A 23,126-nucleotide genomic window follows, 5' to 3' on the forward strand; every position below is an offset into this window, starting at 1 on the left:
TGGCCCAATTAGATCCACCAGAAGAGATGTTAATCGATACTACATGACATTTACAGATGATTACAACATATATGGTTATATCTGCTTAACCAAACCTAAATTAGAAAACTTTGAAAAGTTCAAAGAGTTTAAGCACAAGGTCGAGAATCAATTAGGCACGAAGATAAAGATGCTCAGATCTGAAAGACGTGGTGAGTATCTTAGTATCGATTTCCATGACTATCTAAAGGTATGTGGAATCGTTTCACAATTAACTCCTCCCAGAACACCACAACTTAATGGTGTGGTTGATAGGAGAAATCTAACCTTACTAGATGCGGTTCATTCTGTGATGAGTTCGGATTTTATTCCTATTCATTTATGGGGCTATGACTTAGAGACAACAGTCTATATCGTGAATCTTGTTCTAACAAGGAAGGTTGCCAAAACACCTCATGATATGAGGACATGGAAAGCTCCTTCACTTGCACATATCAAGATTTGGGGTTGTGAAGCACTCGTAAGACGAGAGACACGCGACAAACTTGAACCCCAAGCCGAGAAGTGTTATTTCATTGGCTACCCACAGAAGTCCTTTGGATACTTGTTTTACAGAACTAGTGAGAATTTAGTCTTCGAAGCTCTAAGAGGAGTCTTTCGTGAGAGATAGGTCATATTCAATGAGGACAATGGGAGTGCTATTGATCTTAATGAAATTAAAAATTCATCCAATGAAGGAACCTCATACAACACTAGCACTCCACAAGAGGAATAGGTTCCAATTGAGCTAGTTGACAAATCATTACCCCTTTGTTGTTCCAGTTGGTTTAGTATGTCACCCGAGTTCTATAGTTTCTATATTACTTCAGATGGTGACACGTTTTTCGGTGATCATACACTAGTAAATTTGGATGAACCTGCTAACAACAAGGAAGCAATGGCAAGCCATGAGGCTGCTAAATGAAAGGAATCAATGGACAATAAGATTCAGTCCATGTATGATAACCAAGTATGGAACATGGATAATCATGTACCTGGTCGAAAGACAATCGGGTGCAAATAGATCTTCAAGAAGAAGGACGGCATGTATGGGAAAGTACACAACTATAAAGCTAGGCTGGTGGCAAAGGGATTTACTCAAACCTAAGGGATTGACTATGATGAGACCTTTTCACCAGTAGCTAACATAAACTCTGTCAGGACTATGCTTGCTATAGTTGCATTTCATGATTATGAAATTTGGCAGATGGATGTTAAAATCACTTTCCTTAATGGGAAACTATTTGAGGACGTCTACATGAGTCATCCAAAAGGTTTTTGTGTATGCCAAGTTTTCTAATAGGGTATGTAAGCTTAAGAAATCCATTTCTGGATTTAAATAAGCATCTCGCAGTTGGAATCTTTGCTTCCATGAGAAAGTCAAAGAGTTTGGGTTCTCTAGAAGTGAAAAAGAGTCATGTGTATATGTCAAAGCTAGTCGGAGTATAGTGACTTTCCTAGTCTTGTATGTTAATAACATACTCCTTATAGGAAATGATATTCTGACCTTGCAAGAAGTTAAGTCTTGGCTTGGAAAGTGTTTTGCTATGAAGGATATGGGGGAAGCGTCCTATATTCTAGGAATAAGGATTCATCGGGATAGAAATAATCGTCCTATTGGTCTTAGCCAGAGTACATATTTTGATAAAATACTAAAGCGTTTCAGTATGTAGAATTAAAAAAAAAGGGAATTGCCCATTCATAGTACTATAAAGTCGAGTAAGACTTAAAGTCCAAGTACTAATAAGGAGATAGTTGACATGAGCCGAGTTCCATATTCTTCAGTCGTAGGATCAATTATATATGCAATGACATGTACTCGCCCTGATGTGTCTTATGATTTAAGAATGGTTATTTAATTTCAATGAAATCCTAGAAGAGCCTATTGGATTGCGGTGAAGAATATTCTTAAGTATCTACAAAAAACAAAAGACATGTTCCTAGTTCTTGGATGCAGTGATACATGAAGTGTAAGTGGTTGCAGTGACGCCAGTTTTCAAACAGACCGAGACAACTTTTATTCATGGTCTAGTTGGGTGCTCTTACTAAATGGAGGAGCGATTACTTAGAAAAGTTCCAAACAACACATGGTGGCTGATTCCACATGTGAGCCTGAGTATATTCTAGCGAGTGAAGCATCAAAGGAAACGGATTGGCTGAAGAAATTTATCGTAGATCTTGGAGTCGTTCCAACTATTCAAGAACCCATAGAACTGTTGTGTGATAATGACGATGCGGTTTCTTTGACAAAAGATCCAACGGATCATGGTAGATCCAATCATATCGACAGAAAGTACCACTACATTCAACATCGGGTAGAACAAGGACACGTGATGGTAAAGAGAGTATCATCAGAAGATAATGTTGCATATCCTTTCGCAAAGGTTTTGATCAGAGTCAAACACTACCAGCATGCTAGGAGCATATGCCTAAGAGACGATATTAGTTTGATTAGTTAGGTGATACATTTGAAACTTGTAACAAAATAAATATAATTGATTTGGTGAATGAATAATAGAGAATTATTTATGATTATTGTACTGTCTTATTCAATTATTTATTCTTGTGTTTCTTTTTACATGTTTACACTTCCTGAGTAGTTTGAATTATTTGAACTTACACAGTCGTTCATATTTTTGGAAGTAAGTAGTGAATTAAGATTAGCATGTTTACACTTCCTGAGTAATTTGAATTATTTGAACTTACACAGTCGTTCATACTTTTGAAAGTAAGTAGTGAATATATCTATCATGAATTGATTGTAGATTATCGATTAAGGTTAAGACGTTGCAACCTAAATCGTTGCAATATTCATGAGTACTTTAAAAATAGGGATTTTAGTTATTGGATAAACCCATGCTTAGCGATTACTTCATGGATCTTGTCACGAATAATTATAAGACGATAACATCTACTATTCTTAAAGCAAAGATATGTGTTTCATATTTTACAGATTAGTTATGCATTGGTTGACTCAAACGCATTTCGTAACTGAATGTTATAAAGGGTTATTACATGTGTGATTTGATATGTAAATCGTATGACTACATAGTCAAAAAAATTCTTTATTTTTTCCCTAACAAGAGAAACGATATCATTGGTCTCGTCGATGATTTGATACTGACTATATAGTGATGGGCCCAACCAGGACTAATTGATGTGTTCAATTTGAAGTCCAACAAAGTCTTTACAAATCGGGAAGAAAATTTTGGACAATGAGATTGATTTTGATCCATTTCTCGTGTCCATACGATATCTTGAAGAACGAAGAAAGAGCTGATCACTTATCTTAGGGTCAATAGCTGACATGAATCGAGGTTTGGCAGTTGCTTTAGAAATCACTATTTGCTGTTTATTTCAAGGTCTATACTTACAATTGTAGTTACAGAATTATCCAAGAGGGAGACTGTTGAATTAAGATGTCTAAGCCAATAACTAAATTTGTATATTCTTGAATTAGAAGCAAAGTCCTTTTTGGGTTACCCTCAAAACTAGTATTTAGATATAATGACTTTTGGAGGAAGAGACTGATTTGTTAATTTATTTAATGATTAATAAATCAATTAGAAATTGAAATAAATGATTTATTAATATATTGTATGATTAATATATTAATTGGAAATAGTAATAATTAATTTGGAATTAATTAGAAATTAATCGTTATTAATTTAGGGATTAAATGAATTATTTAAAAGTGTAGGGACGTACTTAGGTTGTTATTGTTCAAAAGTTGAACAAATGAAGACTTCCAGAACCTTCCCCATAGGGATGGTCTTCGAGGAGCCCTAGATAGGGTTTCTACAAGCCTCCTAATGATAAGGATACTAGATAATTATCTTGAATTTGAAATATTATTATTTTATTTAAGGTTAGGATTTTAGGGTTATCCTACATCCTATAAATAGGACCCCTTGGGATCCTATTTTTGTCCACCACATACACTCTCACAAGAGCCGAAATTTTGCTCAAGTATCGTCCCTCCTCAAGTCTTCTTGCTACTAGGGTTTTGGGTACAATCCATTAGAGGTACCATAGCTTTGCTGCCAGCTCTTCCAAAATCTTGAAGAAAGATTCTACTTTGGTTATTTAGAATAATAATCAGAATGTGTGTAACACTAATTTGATATGAGTTTCGATTTCATAGCCTCTCTCTCTTAGGGCTTCTTGATATTCATAGTTAGTTGCTATCAATAGAAAACGTAGATCATTTCTAAGTAGTACACGAACTTAAGGGTTTAAGTGTTTTTTCGCCACATGTAATTATTTTATAACCTAGAACCCATCAATTTATAGCATCTTACTTTTGTATATTTTTGTTATTTATGTTATATGGTTTTGTTTTAAGTTTTTATAAAACTGTAACACCCAAAATCAGAAAGACCAAGAAAGGAAAGAAAACCCTAAGTCAAGGGGGTCAACTCGTCGAGTCCAAAGAGGAACTCGACGAGTCCGAGCGGGATCCGGGTCGAGGAGTAAGTGACCGACCCGGGGAGTCGGAGGATGAACTCGGCGAGTCCGGTCTGAAGAGGGAAACCCTAAATCCGGGACTTTGTGCACTATTTAAGCGCCTCATTCTCTTCCTTAGGGTTCCTTTACAACTCCTCTCATCCAGAACATCAAACCCTAGCCGCCATATCCGTTTTTGAGCAAAGATCTAGCCTTGGTGTTGTGATTTGAAACTTGGAAGAGAGGGAAGTTCATAGTGGTGCAAGAGGAAGCCTTGGATCCAGAGTTGGTGTGGCTTTTCAGAGCATTTGAAGGTAAGAAGTCATTACCTTCACTCCTTTGCTCATAGTTTCCTTTTGTCATGAGATTTGGGGCTTTATGCTATGTTCTAGAGCCAATTGGAGTTAGAAGTCTAGATCTGAAGTTGCTACTTCAGATCTAAGTGTATTCTGGCCTAGAGAGTCATAAAGTATCAGCCTTCGGGTGTAAGTGAAGCATGGTTGTCTTAAACCCAAGTATGGAGTGTTTTGGACCTAGATCTCCTTAGCTACACGTAAAGTTTGCAACTTTACGTGAGGAATAGGCCTTGGAAGAGTGGATCTACAGTTTGGAGTCCTTGCATGACTCAAAAAGCTTCTGATTGTATGAAGGACTGAATAGACTCGGCGAGTAGTATGAAGATTAGGAGAAACTCGACGAGTTGGATGAACAACTCGGCGAGTCTGTTGAAGTTTGCCTTGAACTCGGCGAGTCTGTTCTTGGACTCGGCGAGTCAGGTCACGAAACCCAGAACCCTTCGAGTTAAGACTCAAATCAGTGAGTCGGGTGGAGACTCAGTGAGTTAGACAGGACAGGACTCGGAAATCGGTGGACTCGGCGAGTCATGGGTTGACTCGGCGAGTCGAGTCGCGAATGGAAGGACTCTGAGCATATGAACTCGACGAGTCAGTAGGCAGACTCGGTGAGTAGGGTTGACCTGGAAGGTTGAATTTGACCAGGACTTTGACTTTGACCAGAGATGACTTAGTTGACTTTCAAAGGACAGTTAGACTAAGTGTTATATTGATATTGATAGCTCGGGGAGCTAGTGGACCCGCAGTTCGGTAGAGTGGTTGGGCAGTAGAGGGGTTTCAGCAAGTTCAGCAAGTGCAGGTGAGTTTCCCCTTGTGTGAATGGGTCTACGGCCACAATGTCGGCCCATGTAGTTATGAGTAGGAAGACCCGGGGGTTAGCCCTAGGCACAGTATGCTAGTATGATATTCAGGACGAGGTCTAGTGTAGCGGGCGGGTACCCGTATCTCACTATCAGTAGGAGCATGGACGGGGTTCCATGACTCATCAGTTGTAGGACATGGACGAGGCCCAAGATAGGCGAGGCCTTTAGAAAAGGATTCGGTAGTATACGTTTAGTTTATGTGTTGTGATATGTTATGTGTTAGTATATGTTGGCGGGCGAGGCCCAGTGACAGGCGAGGCCTAAGCGAAACAGATATGTATCCGAGCGGGGCTCGAAGCCAGGCGAGGCCTGGAGCGGCGGGGCCGTTGTAGCGGGCGAGGCCCGAAGTAGGGGGTGAGACCCAGAATAGCGGGCATGGCCCAATATGTGCAGTATGTGGTTATGCATGGTAAGTGGTAGGTTGGGGGACTCACTAAGCTTTGTGCTTACGGTTTTCAGTTTTGGTATCAGGTACTTCCGGTATCAGAGGAAGGAGCTCAGGGTGATTGCATGGCACACACCACAGATTAGAAAGCCTGGGATGCTTTACTATGATAATGAACATATGTTTTGGAAATTAATACTCTGATTATGCTATGGATTGATAACTATGCTTTAATTAATGTTTTATAAAAGAAATTTTTAGTCTGGAATTTTAGGACGTTACAAGTTGGTATCAGAGCCTTGGTTTGAGGGATTCAGACATGCTCTCGGGTGTGTCTAAACTCAAACTAAGGAAATGGTATAGAAGTTTTCAAAATGAAAAGACAGTTTTGTAAAAAGAATGTTTTGAGAAAGAAAACAGTTTTAGAAAAGCAAAAAGAATTCTGAAAGAAAAGAACTTTGAAAAGAGAAAAAGGGGTGTGGTGTATGCAATCAGCCGAGCTCAAGTAAGTACCCCAAAATACCCATACTAGTTTAATGTTATGATTATCAGTTAATAGAACAACATGCTAGATTAGGACTAAGGATCTAGGGAGGATGCCTTATGTGCCTGTTATATGTGCTTTTGAGTTGCATGATAGTACTGATCAGTCAGTGATAGGATAGCCTGTTTAGGTTATGCCTGAGTTTATAAGCTTGTGTTGCATGCTATTACAGATCCTTGATATGAGAATATGATTGCTTGAGTATGTTATGGTTAGATTTTCCCTTGTCTGAATGCTGCTTGCTTTGTGCATTGTGGGATTCTAAGTGATGGGAGTTAGCCATTAGGTGGATGCCTCACGTCACATGTGATCAGGGTTGAATAATCCCAGAGTGCTGGATTTGGCCCTATTGCGCAGCTCTCATTTGAGTCCAACCTTTGTAGGGACGAGTCTTTTACTCGAAGGATTATCTGAGCCTCGTCACATGTGATGGTATCCAGCTGATGGCTAATTGGCATCACAAGGAGGCCTTCAGCAGATGAGGACTGGTTTGGTTTGAGTTAGAGGTTTCCCTAGGGTAAGCCTAGGATGAGGTAGTGCTGGGAGCAGTAGTAGTAGCAAAGGGACCTGGTGAAGTCGAAGCAGTTCCCGAGGAAAGTACAGATAGATGTGGAAGGTAGTATGGGCCCGTACTACTGAAAGCAGAGGATCCGTACTCGATTCGGGAAAGGCCGAGATGAGACCGGGGAACTTGTAGTGTGAACGTGTATGATCCCTCAGTAGTGATGCGTATTTTGATAGTTGTGTGATATGTTTGTCAGCATGGTGACATTCCGAGAGAGGCCAGTGGGCGGACCAGGCGCCGGAGAGGGATCAGGCTTGGGTTCGGGAGCCGAGCAGCTCGAGGAGCGGATGAGGGAGTTGATATCAGCTGAGGTTACGCGCAGCATACTAGACCAGACTCCTGTGGTCTTTGGCAAGGTCAAGGAGGGCATACTGGAGATCTTGGATGAGAGGCTGGGAGCCTTCCGTGTCGAGATGATGGCTTTGATGGGAGCTCGTACTTTGACATTCCGAGAGTTCAGTGCTTGCGGGGCACCAGATTATCATGGAGCTAGGGACCCCATTGCTAGCAGCAGATGGTTGGCTGATGTTGTCAACGCTTTCTGTCCGAGCCGGTGTCCCGAGGAGGACAAGGTCAGACTCGCCTCCTGTCTACTGAAGGACAGAGCGATGGATTGGTGGGAAGAGATCGGTCATGCTTTGGGGGATGATGCCGCGTTGGACGCGATGAAATGGAGTGATTTTTCAGCCAGGTTCAGGGCTGAGTTTTCGCCGATTATTGAGGTGCAACAGTTGGCACAGGAGTTTCAGGATTTGACACAGACCACTGAGACTGTGGCGGAGATCACCGCCAAGTTCAGGGAGAGGGCTCTTCTTGTACCGCAGTATGTCGCGGATGAGGAGATGAAGAAGGCCCGATATCATGAGATGTTGAAGGATGACATCAGGCAGTTTGTGAGCAGGTCCAGCTGCAAAACGTTGGAGGATATGATCGCTCGGGCTAGAGAGAGGGAAATTGATTTGGAGCAGATCCGGAAGAGGAAGCTGGATGAGGTTCAGGTAGCCACAGGTTCGGGCAAAAGGCCCAAGGGATCGGATTCGAGATCGAGGGATTATTAGGACCGCAGCCGGTGCGGGAAGTGTGGTAGGGCGCACTGGGTCGCGTGCAGAGGTGGTAGCGGTGGTGAGTTTGGCTGCTTCAAGTGCGGTCGGACTGGTCATTTTAGCAGGGATTGTACTGTTACCACCACCACAGGGATCAGACTCGATATGTTTTCACTGCAATCAGCGGGGCCACAAGAAGGCTAAGTGCCCCAATTTGCTTCCGGCAGGACGGGTGATGGCACCTGCCCCTGCAACTTTGAGGATCACAGACGGCCGTCAGGGCCGTGCAGAGACGCCTGCGGTAGGAGGCAGGGCTTTTCAAATGAATACCTTCGAGATGCAAGCAGCGTTGGACGTTGCAGGTATGCGACTTTCGTTTTCTGTTTTATTTATGCATGATTATATTGTTATGGTTTTGCATCATTATCGGTATGAGTATTTTAGTTTTGTGTGAATTGCTTGTGATTAAGTTATATTCCATCTGCATACCTTGGATATTTGAATGGTAGTTAAGGAATGTGCTCTATTGGAGAAGGTTACTTAGGATGCAGTAACTATAGCATGCATGGGAGGGATTGATATGTCTCGCTAGTTTGGAGTTGTATAGTTTTAGAGATGGACTGGTTAGATCCCTAGCTATGGTAAGCTTGGGTTCCTCAGCAGATTGATTATGGAATGGTAGCAAGGATCGGGGATTCTTTTCGAGCATTGAGCAGTGAGGTGTAAGCAGGATTGAAGTGGGGGAGAACCCTCCGAGTGTACAAGGGTAAGAGCACGCAGATCCAGGATGAGTGCACGATCTCTAAGAAGGAACAGAAGTAGCACAGCGTTTGATGGAATGAAGAATTCCGGATTGGGAGTTTGAGAAACTCCCCATCAGTTAGTGCGTGTAATGGTGATGGTTAAAGCCTGGTTGGGAATTCAAGTTGGAGGATCGCCTGTAGGACTCCAGTGATTCGGAATGAAGATCTTGAGGACAAATAGCATGGGATGCTTTCGTGTTAGTAGACAGTGGCAGAGGCAGCATGTAGAGCATGGTAGAGCGGCGGGAGAGCCGCAGCTTTCTCCAGCAGCAGTTAGTGGTGGAAAGTGTTGTAAGACTACGGGGCAGCCGTAGCATTCACTAGCAGTCAGTGGTGGAAAGTGTTGTAATACTACGGGGCAGTCGTAGCATTCACTAGTAGTCAGTGGTGGAAGGTGTTGTAAGACTACGGGGCAGCCGTAACATTCACTAGCAGTCAGTGGTGGAAGGTGTTGTAAGACTATGGGGCAGCCGTAGCATTCACTAGCAGTCAGTGGTGGAAGGTGTTGTAAGACTACGAGGCAGCCGTAGTATTCACTAGCGGTCAGTGGTGGAAGGTGTTGTAAGACTGCGGGTAAGCCGTAGCATTCCCTAGTGGCTTCGTTAGCTGAGCTGGGGCGAGGCCCTTACCTCTTAGCGATCCAGGAAGGAATCAGGATTGGGTAGTGGATGGGGATAGTATGGAGCTTGCCTACATAGCCCCAGAGAGGTGAGACCTTGGGAAAGGCCGCTCCAGGATGTAGTTGGGTGAGACCCGTGGGCGAGGCCCGTATGAGAGTAGCAGTATAGGTGAGACCTGAGAGCAGGGTTGCTCAGTAGTGTAGTTGGGTGAGACCCGTGGGCGAGGCTCGTATGAGAGTAGCAGTATAGGTGAGACCTGAGAGCAGGGTTGCTCAGTGGTGTAGTTGGGTGAGACCCGTGGGCGAGGCTCGTATGAGAGTAGCAGTATAGGTGAGACCTGAGAGCAGGGTTGCTCAGTAGTGTAGTCGGGTGAGACCCATGGGCGAGGCCCGTGAGTTTATGGTAGAACAGGTGGGACCTGGTAGGGACTGTAGGGTCAAGGCAGGGGATCGAGGATCCCAGGACTAGTAGCACCAGAGTGGAAGAGTAGATAGAGCGGTAATAGATAGCTGAGGTTTCTTCAGAAGTCGTTGGGAACGGCTAGAAGATTGGGTTGGGTATAGTGACCGGTGGGAGTCCGGTAATCCAGATATTGATAGATCTGTAGGGACCAGGGTGGTCTCGGTTCATCCGGAAGACGGATAAGGGACAACAGAGATTTTCAGTCAGTGGCAGTGGAGTTAAGAAGTGTCCAGTGGATACTGGCGGTAATGACCCGTACTGGAAGTAGCGGGGGTAATGGAGTTGGTGAAGGATAGGACCTTAACAGTGACAGAGGAAGTAGTTGGTTATGGAATGTCGCATTGGAAAGGCTAGAAATCGCACAGGGAAAGAAAGGGGTGAACCCCCCCCCCCAGGGTGTTCAGCATAAGTACTCGAGGAGTACCAGAAGGTTGTCAGTTGAGTAAGTTGTGTTTCCAGGATGACCAGGGTTAGGGTGAACCCGAGGATACTATTCGAAAGGACTAAGGGTCGTCAGGATGACCGGGCGGAAGGCCAGCGAAGGTAGGCAGCTGGTGTTGGATTAATAAGTAGAGTATAGAAAGCAGATTGAAGGGCGATTGGCCGTAGAGAAACTTCGAGGACGAAGTTTAGTTTAAGTGTGGGAGAGTTGTAACACCCAAAATCAGAAAGAACAAGAAAGGAAAGAAAACCCTAAGTCAGGGGGGTCAACTCGTCGAGTCCAAGGAGGAACTCTACGAGTCCGAGCGGGATCCGGGTCGAGGAGTAAGTGACCGACTCGGCGAGTCGGATGATGAACTCGGCGAGTCCAGTCTGAAGAGGGAAACCCTAAATCCGGAACTTTGTGCACTATTTAAGCGTCTCATTCTCTTCCTTAGGGTTCCTTTACAACTCCTCTAATCCATAACATCAAACCGTAGCCGCCATATCCGTTTTTGAGCAAAGATCTAGCCTTGGTGTTGTGATTTGAAGCTTGGAAGAGAGGGAAGTTCATAGTGGTGCAAGAGGAAGCCTTGGATCCAGAGTTGGTGTGGCTTTTCAGAGCATTTGAAGGTAAGAAGTCATTACCTTCACTCCTTTGCTCATAGTTTCCTTTTGTCATGAGATTTGGGGCTTTTATGCTATGTTCTAGAGCCAATTGGAGTTAGAAGTCCAGATCTGAAGTTGCTACTTTAGATCTAAGTGTATTCTGGCCTAGAGAGTCATAAAGTATCAGTCTTGGAGGTGTAAGTGAAGCATGGTTGTCTTAAACCCGAGTATGGAGTGTTTTGGACCTAGATCTCCTTAGCTAAACGTAAAGTTTGCAACTTTATGTGAGGAATAGGCCTTGGAAGAGTGGATCTACAATTTGGAGTCCCTGCATGACTCAAAAAGCTTCTGATTGTATGAAGAACTAAATAGACTCGACGAGTCCTTCGAGTGGACTTGGCGAGTAGTATGAAGATTAGGAGAAACTCGACGAGTTGGATGAACAACTCGGCGAGTCTGTTGAAGTTTGCCTTGGACTCGGCGAGTCTGTTCTTGGACTCGGCAAGTCAGGTCGCGAAACCCCGAACCCTTCGAGTTAAGACTCAAATCAGTGAGTCGGGTGGAGACTCAGTGAGTTGGACAGGACAGGACTCGGAAATCGGTGGACTCGGCGAGTCATGGGCTGACTCGGCGAGTCGAGTCGCGAATGGAAGGACTCTGAGCATATGAACTCGACGAGTCAGTAGGTAGACTCGGCGAGTAGGGTTGACCTGGAAGGTTGACTTTGACCAGGACTTTGACTTTGACCAGAGATGACTTAGTTGACTTTCAGAGGACAGTTAGACTAAGTGTTATATTGATATTGATAGCTCGGGGAGCTAGTGGAGCCGCAGTTCAGTAGAGTGGTCGGGTAGCAGCAGAGGGGTTTCAGCAAGTTCAGCAAGTGCAGGTGAGTTTCCTCTTGTGTGAATGGGTCTACGGCCACAATGCTGGCCCATGTAGTTATGAGTAAGAAGACCCGGGGGTTATCCTTAGGCATAGTATGTTAGTATGATATTCAGGACGAGGTCCAGTGTAGCGGGGAGGGTGCCCAAGGAATGGTTTGCATGATAGTTATACTTGTTGTCTGTGTGATACATGTATGTGCCTGGTAGGAAGGTGAGTGTGGGCGAGGTCCCGTATCTCATCAGTAGCAGAGTATGGACGGTGTTCCATATCTCATTAGCAGCAGAGTAGGGGCGAGGCCCAGGTTAGGAAGAGAGTGAGTGAAGGTCGGGCCCGTATCTCACTATCAGTAGGAGCGTGGATAGAGTTCCATGATTCATCAGTTGCAGGACATGGGTGAGGCCCAAGATAGGCGAGGCCTTTAGAAAAGGATTCGGTAGTATATGTTTAATTTATGTGTTGTGATATATTATATGTTAGTATATGTTGGCGGGCGAGGCCCAGTGACAGGCGAGGCCTAAGCGAAACAGATCTGTATCCGAGCGGGGCTCGAAGCCAGGCAAGGCCTGGAGCGGCGGGGCCGTTGTAGCAGGCGAGGCCCGAAGTAGGGGGCGAGGCCCAGAATAGCGGGCGTGGCCTAGTATGTGCAGTATGTGGTTATGCATGGTATGTGGTAGGTTGGGGGACTCACTAAGCTTCGTGCTTACGGTTTTCAGTTTTGGTTTCAGGTACTTCCGGTAGCGGAGGAAGGAGCTCGGGGTGATCGCATGGCACACACCACAGATTAGACAGCTTGGGATGCTTTACTCTGATAATGAACATATGTTTTGGAAATTAATACTCTGATTATGCTATGGATTGATAACTATCTTTTAAGTAATGTTTTATAGAAATTTTTAGTCTGGAATTTTGGGACGTTACAAAAACATTGTACTTTAAATATTACATTGTTTTTTTTCCTATTTGAGCATTGTACTTTTTTATATTTTTGTTATTTATAACATTTTTTGTATTTTTCCAATTATAGCATTGTATTTTAAAAAATTATATTATGTTATGTTATTTTCTATTGTAGTGGTTTACTTCATGTTTTCATTTCCAATAATATAATCCTACTTTATTTGATTTTTTTACAATCCACATTGTTTTTTTTTTATAAAAAATAGCATTCTTAATAATAGCATCTTACATTATTTGCTTTTTCGATAATAGCGTCCTACAATAATAGCATTCTCAATACATATATCAAATACACAATAACATCCTACTTATACCAAAAACATATACTTTCACGTACATATATAATAACATCAAATATGCGTACTTTCACATACATATACCACATATACACCAAATACACATACATTCTCAATACATATATCAAATTCACAATAGCATCCTGCGTATACCAAAAACGTATACTTCCACATAATACATACTAGCATCAAATACACATACTTTTGCATACATATACCATATATACACCAAATACACATACATTCTCAATACATATATCGAATACACATTAGCATCCTACTTATACCAAAAACACATACTTTCACATACATATATAATAATATCCTACGTATACCAAATACATAAATTTTCACATACATATATCAAATACAGACATGTGCCACATATACACAAAATAAACATATATTCATGTATATGTTGTACACACATACATACACCAAATACATATTTTCACATATATACACCACATTGAAATACATATATCAAATACACATTTATGTTGCAATTAATCTCCAAAATCATAGTAAATAGAACTTGAGGTGGCAAAATCAACAATTGGTGCAGTGGTGGTGGTAATCATCGTCGGTGACAGCAACAGCCGACGGTATCGGTGGTGACAATGGGGAAAAAACTCTTCTGAAACAATTTTTTGCAATTAATCACGAATACAAGTGGAAATCGACATTAAAAGAGAAAGAAACTGAGAGATGAGGAAGGAAAACACGAACCTCGATAAAAATTGACAGCAACATTGCTAGAGTTAATGTCACAGTGGAATCTTCAGAGATGTCAAAGTAAGGAGTTTTCGGTGGCCTAAAGTCATCGCTGATATCTCTTCTAACCTTCGGAATGATCGATTAAGCGAAAGTTGTCGAAGGAAAAATGGAAAAAAAAAAACGTATATAAATGAAAGTTGAAAGCAGAAAGATGAGTGTTATGTACGTCGACCAATAGCAACGACACTAAACCTATAGCTACGAATATAACAAATAGCAATGACATCTAAGGATGGAACTTATGTCGTGTCTCTTTTTCGACCTTTAGCGACGACTTTTTGTCGCCGGTATTGGGTTTGTGCGAAAACGAGGCCACAGTCGTTGGATTAGATACTCGATCGGACAATTGGGATTTATTAGAAGGGGATAATGTGAATTCGATAAACAAGACATTACCGGCGACGCCTTTAATGGCAACACGGATTTTAGCGGCGACAAAGTGATAAATCGCCGCTAAAGGTCATTGTCGTTGTTAAAGGTGTCCTCGGTAATGCCTTGATTTCTTGTAGTGCTTTTGGAAAACCACATGGACCAATTCTGAAATTCTGTCTTAATAAAATTTTATAAGAATTGAATGATAATCATAATCTACTTGTACTCTACATTTAATACCATCTATGTCCAAATAAGATTTGAACCTTCAATCTCATGGAGTAAACCTTTTTTTTTCAAATTCATACATGTTCCCGCCACTTTCAATCCATCTTATATAAATGTTGTTGGTGTACGTCAAAGTTCTAATAACTAAAACAGTTGATAGCTTAGGCTTGAGTACTCAGGAAGACATGCCATTTGCACACAACCATGTAGCTAATTTAATTTACTAAGATTTTTAGAGATTTATGTAATATTATAAGGTCAAATATGGAACGCCCCTACTATTACAAATAATTGGGGATAAGTAAAGGAGTAGCATTCGTGTACTACTAGATCGCCATAACGATAAAGTAATGCAACTTTTTAATACCCTCTATAGTGATGGAAGTGACAAGCACGAACCAACATATAAATAGTAAGGATTTACGAAGCTATATGTTAATTTTATAAAATATACAAATATTGACGAATTTAAAATTTTAGTTTTGTGGTCTTGATGGAAATATAACAAACCACAATTTCCCATTTTGGTCGCAATGATCCGAGATTTGTTAACAATTTTTCACGTTTGTTTGGGAATCCACTTTTTCTTTAAGCGGCAAGGTCGTAATATTGACTCGGAGACTTACATGGCAATCGATGAAGGTGTGCAATGACTAAGGATACAATTTAACACATCAAAATAAAATACTAAAACAACAATAGTATACGGTTTATCAACGCACAATACTAACAATTTTTACGATGACAAAGATGTTGAATAAGACGAATATGAAGGCAACGATGGTCGATGGTGATGAATACTACCAACATTCTTTTAGAGAAAATTAAATTTATATTTCTTTCATTTTGTAATGTAACCAAATAACATTAAAATATGTTTCTTTCATTTCCACTTCTTGCCACTGTTATAATTCATCACTGCTGCCTTTTCTTGGGCATGAATTTAAATGCACGTGCTAAATTAAGTAAATTAATAGGAAATTTATCTGCAAAACTTTGGAAGAATAAGATATGAAAGAACATAGGCCCATTGACGCACTATTAATGAGGGGAATCTATGTGAATAGATTGGTAAAAAAGAACAGGCGCGGGCTAAAAAAGAAGGTATTGAAGAGGATAGATAACGACTCATAGCTATTAAAATTCTCCAAGTCTTACAAAAGACGCACTAACACTCAAGTCCAAACATTAAAAAGAAACAGCACATGTACACACCACAATTTCGAAATTAAAACAAAGTAACATGCGGATGGAAAACAGCCCCCACCACTTAGACACTCCACTTCATGATTACCATCAAGAAAGATCTTTAGTTCCCACAAGAAATTTCCCCACAAACATTTTTTCTTTCTGTTTTCTCTCTTGGCAATAAAAGATTCAACCTTTGAAGAGTAATCCCCATTAATCTTTTCATCTTTTCTTTTAATGGGTTATTTTCTTGTTTATGTCCTTAGTAGCTTGTTGTTTTTGTGGTTGAGTAAAAGAGTGAGTAAAAGAGCGAGTGATGGGTAGCTGCTGGTGTAAGTGGAAACCCTCGATATATAGAGTCTCATCAAACTCAAAATCAGGTGTGTTTTCAATAAACTTTTTAGTTTTAATCCATATAAATCGCAACTAGTTTTTGTAAACATGTTCTTTTTCCTACCTTCTTTTACTTTTTTGCTTTTGAGATTCCTCATTCAAGGTATGTTCTTGATTTGGCTTCTTGTTTTATGATGAAAGGAAATTAAGAGATAAGGTGGCATTTCTGAATATGCTCTTCTAATCTAAAGCTTTTTATGATTTTTTTTTTTATATTATGTTCTTGTCTTTCATATGTTGGCTATATTTGGCATGGTTTGGTCTTCGTTTTCAGAGTTGACTAGGGATGAAAGTTCATTGGCAAGAAGAAAGGAGGAAGACAATAAACTGCCGTCAAACCCTGAAGAAGTGGAAGATTTTCGTCGTAGTTCTGCAACTAATCCTTTAATCGTTTTCACATTTGATGAACTTAGAAAAATCACTGGTAATTTTAGACAAGATCACATGCTAGGTGGAGGCGGATTTGGTAGTGTTTATAAAGGGTTTCTTGAAGATGATTTAAAAGAGGGGGATTCAGCCAATCCCGGGTAGCTGTTAAAGTTCATGATGGAGATAACAGTCTGCAAGGCCATAGAGAATGGCTGTAAGAAAAAAAAATCTCTCTCTCTCTCTCTCTCTCTCTCTCTCTCTCTCTCTCTCTCTCTCTCTCTCTCTCTCTCTCTCTCTCTCTCTCTCTCTCTCTCTCTCTCTCTCTCTCTCTCTCTCTCTCTCTCTCTCTCTCTCTCTCTCTCTCTCTCTCTCTCTCTCTCTCTCACTCTCTCTCTCTCTCTATATATATATATTATATATATATATATATATATATATATATATATATATATATATATATATATATATATATATATATATATATATATATATATATATATATATACACGCGCACCTAACAAGTTTATATAAACTTAGCTTACTTACTCAACTCTTAAAACTACCTTGTATTTATTCAAATTAGAACTTCATCACATACTTAACTCTTAAAACTACGCATTCTTAATTTAAATTAGAATTTTCCTCCTTATTTAGGTAATACTTCTATAATATTTTATTTTCTTAAAACTATGTGGTTTTTTATTCATTTTTGACCATATAGTTTTTCATCAGAGTTTTTCTTTTTAGTCTTATTGGCTATTTTTGGTGAAACAACTACTATTCATATTCTTGAATTAGTGTAACATAATGTATCATCGTATAGCAATTCGGAAATAAAAAAACTCTTTGTTGCGTTCGACCATAAACGTAGTCGATCATTCTAATCGTATGAACCATATATATTATTTGTGTTCTTATTTTTGTTTTGTTTTTATTACTTTGTGTATAAAATCGATTATCATTTGTTTAAGTACTTAAACACTAACAATAAGTATTAATGTCATGTAACAATTCTTTAGATGAGTACATTCAAGTTACAACTTGCAGGTGAATCATCGAGAATAATACTCTTATCTTGCAACTATTACAATTAATTAGTTACTACTTAGAAATAGTACTTATGGAGTCATCATCTATTATAATCATTCTCAACAACTTTTGTTTCGAGCAACAGAATTATATTTTGTTTGTATCACACGTTTGCATTGATCATTTATATATACGTATGACAAAAACATATACATACAACTCTTGGATCTATAGTGACTTTTAGTGACTGAATATATTCCGTCACTAAAAGATCAAATTAAATTTAACTACAACATTTCCTTAAAACTTTTTTTAATGCACATTACTTAATGACTACAGATTTCGGACACTACTAAAAGTCATTGATCTTGCGTTCCGAATATCAATGATTTTTTTTTTTTTGGGTGCTTAACAAGGTTGCCCAGGGGTACATTTGAGTAAGCCGGCACAACGGGTGAGTGTCTCAACGGGTATCTTTGTCTCAACTTCAAGCATCCCAGGGGGATGTTGTATATTACCACCTGATGGTATGAAAAAAGCTCCATTTAGCAAAATATCATGTTCCGATTTCCAATTCCATGTCTTCCATTCTGCCTCAGTGGCCTCAGCCCTTCGTGTCACCTTCACAACATATCTTTTCGTTAGACAAATCCAAAAAGAAAAGAATGATGAAAGTTTGTATATATTAATATTAACATACACAAAGTCCATGCTAATAACAACTTTGCAATACCTGTTTGTATTGTTTGTCATCAGGAGCCACAAATCGGTTACCTTGGCTAAGAATGGTAGGTTTATCCGTACCACCGATAGCATACATTTGCCATTTGTCATAATCATTGTTAACCACGTGTGTAAAACCACATCGACACCTAGGCAATCTTTGGACACATCCGCAACCAAACTTGTTATATGCAACAGTGACTTTCATGTTCATTTCAAGTTCATTACCTACCCCTAGCAACATGACCTGTTCATATGTTAATCACAAAGTGTACAAGATTAGATATAATATACATAAATCTACGTACTTTGTCGTGATCGTTGAATATGCAATTGGAAATGGTTACGTCTGTGCCACCCATTGTAACATCTATAAGCCCATCTGCACCATGATCGAGTGTACAATGGTCAATCCATATCTTGGAAGAACCAAAGATGCAGATACCATCGCCATCGCTTTTTGCTCTTGGCCCAGAATGTGTATCTGAATCCTTAATCACTCCCCCTGGTGTTTCTTTTATATGGTGTATGTGAATCCCATGAATGATGACGTTCTTGACCTTCATTATGGTGATACCAGCACCATTAGCGATCTGGACGCATGCACCCCTACCATCGATTGTCTTGTCACCAGTCATTACAAGCTCATGTTTGAGTGTAATCGTCATATCTTTCTTGAAGATGATCCATAAAGGTCTGTTTTGGGTAACACCACACCGAAGTGTCCCTGGTTTTGGATTCACAGCATCGTCATCCGAAGGATCAGTGACCTCGTAGATTTCTCCGCCCTTTCCGCCGGTGGTTCCCTTTGCAAAACCGAGAGCGCAATCGGCTAATAATTGACGGTTTGTTGCCCAATCGGGTTTGCACCTCCAGCACTTATCTATTTTGTTTGTTGCTTCGCATGCGGTATGTAGGCCCCTCCTTGTTGAATTTGCTCCAAGAATAGAGCTACACGAAAGTTACATATAAATAAGAGTTGATATATACGAGAGTTAACTAAATTCATATGCCTATAGGTTTATCAAACATATATATACTCACCCTTCATCTTGTATGGTCCTAGCTAAAATACCCGACACCATAAAAAGAAAGGCATGGGTGAAAAAAAGAAGGAAAGAGGGTTTTCCCATTGTATGATTCTCCTATATCCACCCTTTTTACGATCTATTTCCTCAAAAAGTACCTAAAATATTGTATTGCTATGAATCTAAAAGGAATCACTAGCTTTATTATTCCATATACACCAAAAGCAAGTGATTCGTTTATTATGTATTTTGTTGGAGATAATTTTCTTCGTTTAAATAAGATGACTTTGCTTATATATATTTAGTAATAAACGGTTTACCGAAAAATTATTGTGGTCATTATTTTCGCTACTAACAATGGACAGAAAGGGAACATACAAAGACCGATGAAATTCATATATATTTTCCTCGGTCGAAAAAAGTCACTACGTATATATAGTGGTTGTGGGACGTCCTTCTATATATATTAAAACTCATAATTGTTAAGATTCAAACGATTGACCATTTCTTATCATACATGTATACATGCTTAATTTGAGTATATGTTTTCGGAATTATATTCCAAAAATAATAGCTCTTCTGTGCTTTGTAGGCCGAGGTTATATTTTTAGGGCAGCTTACTCATCCAAATTTAGTGAAATTGATCGGATACTGCTGTGAAGATGAGCATAGAGTCCTTATATACGAATATATGGCACTTGGAAGCGTGGAAAATAAATTATTTTCGAGTAAGTGCTCCATGAATTCGTGTAGATTCTAATATTCCATAGAAATTTAACGATTATATTGAGATTTGTAAAAAAAATACTATATTTTTGAAGGAAAGTGTACTACTTTTCAAGAAAAAGACCAATAATCACATTTGCTATATCTAAAAACAAAGTGATTTTGCTTACTTTACAGCTCATAAGAAAGAATAATTTGACTACAAAAGTTAGAAAAAAGTTCATGTAGCTTTTGTTATGTGGTTTAGCTAGTTTCTTGAAATGGTATTGTGTTGTAGGGGTGTTACTTCCTCTTCCATGGTCAACTAGAATGAAGATTGCTTATGGTGCTGCAAAAGGACTTGCCTTCCTTCATGATGCACCAAAACCTGTCATATATCGTGATTTTAAAACTTCAAATATTTTGCTAGACCCGGTTAGTGCACAAATACTCAACAAAACATATATTATTTAATAATTTATTGTGTCATTTGGAATTTCTTGACTAATTATTATGTGAGCATATAGGACTATAATGCAAAACTTTCCGATTTTGGGCTAGCGAAAGATGGTCCTGTTGGAGATAAAACTCATGTTTCTACTCGCATAATGGGAACGTATGGGTATGCAGCGCCTGAGTATATTATGACAGGTTTGTTAACTTTCCCCAGTTAGACCCTCTTTCTTTTTCTATTAAGTGATGTGATAAATAATGTTTCTTTCTTTCTTTTTTCCATTAAGTGATGTGATAAATAATGTTTCTTGCTTTCTTTTTCCATTAAGTGATATGATAAATGATGTTTCTAAGACATTGGAGACAATAACGCCAATGGAAAGAAAAAAAAAATTTAGGACCAATTTGTAAAAGGTTAAAGACTTAACGAGAAAAGCTCATTTCTTGGATAGTCCACGTTAAAAAGGAAATACCCACTTAGCGTTTACCAAATTAAGACTTTGTTTTTTTGTTTCAGAGTGTAGAGAGCTTTAAATGGCTATCTAGAGTAAGTGTTCTACACATAAATATCGTTTTCTGGGCAAATGAAGTAATTGCGTAAATGATAATTAAGTAAATGGCTATTTTACCGGCACTCTAGAAATGAAGCTCAATAAAAATGATTGTTTGTTTGAGAATTGTTATAAATTGAAATTATTAATGATGAAATAGAAAAAAATTAAATAATGATACAAATACAATTATATCCAATCAACATGATTATACGTGAATTGAATATAATATTTGATGACAACATAAGCGAGTCTTCTATGTAACAAGTCAAAAAGAAACAAAAAGACACATTTCTCTTATTTTTCCGTATTAATGTTTATTGCTCACATAAGATATGGATTAATCCACATAATACGTCTGAATAAAAGTAAAATTATCATTTTATCCTCCTATCTCTATTGAGTAAAAAAGAAACAGAAAGTTAGTATCATCAGATCACAAAAATGTAATACAAGTTAATTGGAATTGAATAGATTTTTTGTTTCTTGCATGCTAATGACATGTTCCTCTAATTTTAGGCCATTTGACTCCAAGAAGTGATGTTTATAGCTATGGTATCGTTCTTCTTGAACTTCTAACCGGAAGAAAATCATTGGACAAATCAAGGCCACCTCGAGAACAAAACCTTGCAGATTGGGCTCTCCCATTACTTAAGGAAAAGAAGAAGTTGCTAGACATCGCAGATCCTAGGCTAGGTGATTACCCTATCAAAGGGTTCCAAAAGGCAGCCATGCTAGTTTACCATTGCTTGAATCGTAATCCGAAAGCTAGACCACTTATGCGGGACATAGTAGATTCTTTGGAGCCGCTGCAAGTTGCACCCGAAGTTTTGTCCCAGGGAACTACCTTGACTTTGATTGCTGATAATTAAAGATGCAAACTATTATTCAAACTACTATATTTTTTTCAATTCTTTTTGTTTTCAATCATAACATGCAACTTATATGGTTACTTTGGCAACTTATGTTGTAGTGTATATGGAAAATGAAGATGTGTTTAAAATGGCATTGGCATGTTCTTGTGATTCGTTAGTAGCTAGTCCTTAAAAACTTCATCAATAGCCCTACACTCTAGCACACCGTTGGTTACAAGGTTGTGTATTGCATAAATGATCAAGGGCTTGAGTATTGACGCTATATATAGTGTGGGATTTTTAATTCCAATGTGAATTAGTCACCTTGTGGACATTACTAGTAGCTCTTATTCCATCTATCTAGCATAGTTTATTGTAAGTATTTTAATAACTTAGTCTATATATGTATGTGGAAGTTTTCAAGGTCGGACCTTCATACTCGAATCTGGATAAAAGAAAATAGTAGAAGGAGATAGTGTACCTGCTTCCATTGAAGCTTTTGGATCTGAAGAACAAGCTTGGTTTTCCAGTTGATCTCAAGACAACTCTAAGAACCCTTTGCACTCAAGAAAAATGAATTTGTGAATTAATTTCGTCCTCTTTGATTTACTCATCATCACATATATTTATAGATAGAGATAAACCCTAATGTGAGAGATGGAAGGGATCTTGAGGATCTTGAGTCAAACCGGGAACTCAAGCCACAAATGGTAAGTGAATATCGGTTCATCAACAATCTTATACACTTGCCATAATATTTTGGATTTAAATGATAACAATATATATGTTCATTTATAGAATGGTCCCATGATTTTCTAACAATCTCCCACTGGACCATGAATATATAAATGTACATATAACCATATTAGCGCTTTAATGTATGTTATCATGATATTGGTACCCTTAAACAGTCTTGTCCATTAATCATAACTGTATAGGATCAATGCGGTCTTTGTTACAATTTACGTAACTAAACCATCAATGGTCACATATATAAGTATAACTAACGACATAGGTTAAACATGATGCGTGGTCACAAAATCAAAATTGATTTCCGACGAGTTCCTTTTTAACTTGAAGTGAGATCAAACTTCAAATAAGTGCAACTAATAATGAAATTTATCGAATTCTTAAGTCTGTACAGAAAAAACATAACTGTTCTTAAACCAAAATAAAGCACCCAA

The 23,126-nt window shown here is 39.2% G+C and overlaps 1 protein-coding gene and 1 pseudogene across 2 annotated transcripts; one reads left to right on the forward strand and one right to left on the reverse strand.

Moving 5' to 3' along the window:
- The first annotated feature begins 15,870 nt into the window (after positions 1-15,870).
- On the forward strand, positions 15,871-22,096 carry LOC145086767 (putative serine/threonine-protein kinase PBL16; annotated as a pseudogene). The gene is made up of 7 exons (XR_013700625.1): positions 15,871-16,217; positions 16,505-16,813; position 17,332; positions 19,972-20,107; positions 20,383-20,519; positions 20,612-20,735; positions 21,608-22,096. The product of XR_013700625.1 is annotated as a putative serine/threonine-protein kinase PBL16 (transcript).
- LOC145086766 (pectate lyase-like) lies at positions 17,605-19,636 on the reverse strand. The gene is made up of 4 exons (XM_079024609.1): positions 19,396-19,636; positions 18,660-19,302; positions 18,362-18,598; positions 17,605-18,249 (listed from the first exon to the last, which is right to left on the reverse strand). Exons 1-4 carry the CDS (start codon positions 19,482-19,484, stop codon positions 18,037-18,039), a joined length of 1,182 nt encoding a protein of 393 aa, XP_078880735.1. The 5' UTR covers positions 19,485-19,636; the 3' UTR covers positions 17,605-18,036.
- Positions 22,097-23,126: the final 1,030 nt, after the last annotated feature.

Source organism: Lactuca serriola, chromosome 2 (assembly GCF_051521515.1).
Source record: "Lactuca serriola cultivar US96UC23 chromosome 2, Lser_US96UC23_V15, whole genome shotgun sequence".
Taxonomy (NCBI): Eukaryota; Viridiplantae; Streptophyta; class Magnoliopsida; order Asterales; family Asteraceae; genus Lactuca; species Lactuca serriola.

Bases quoted from the DNA above. Each gene is read 5' to 3' on its own strand.
- LOC145086766 (XM_079024609.1), bottom strand. From the start codon at position 19,484: ATGGGAAAACCCTCTTTCCTTCTTTTTTTCACCCATGCCTTTCTTTTT. The intron at 19,303-19,395 runs GTGAGTATATAT...ACTTTCGTGTAG, and splicing joins AGGACCATACAAGATGAAGG to CTCTATTCTTGGAGCAAATT. The intron at 18,250-18,361 runs GTATTGCAAAGT...TATGTTGTGAAG, and splicing joins ATGACAAACAATACAAACAG to GTGACACGAAGGGCTGAGGC.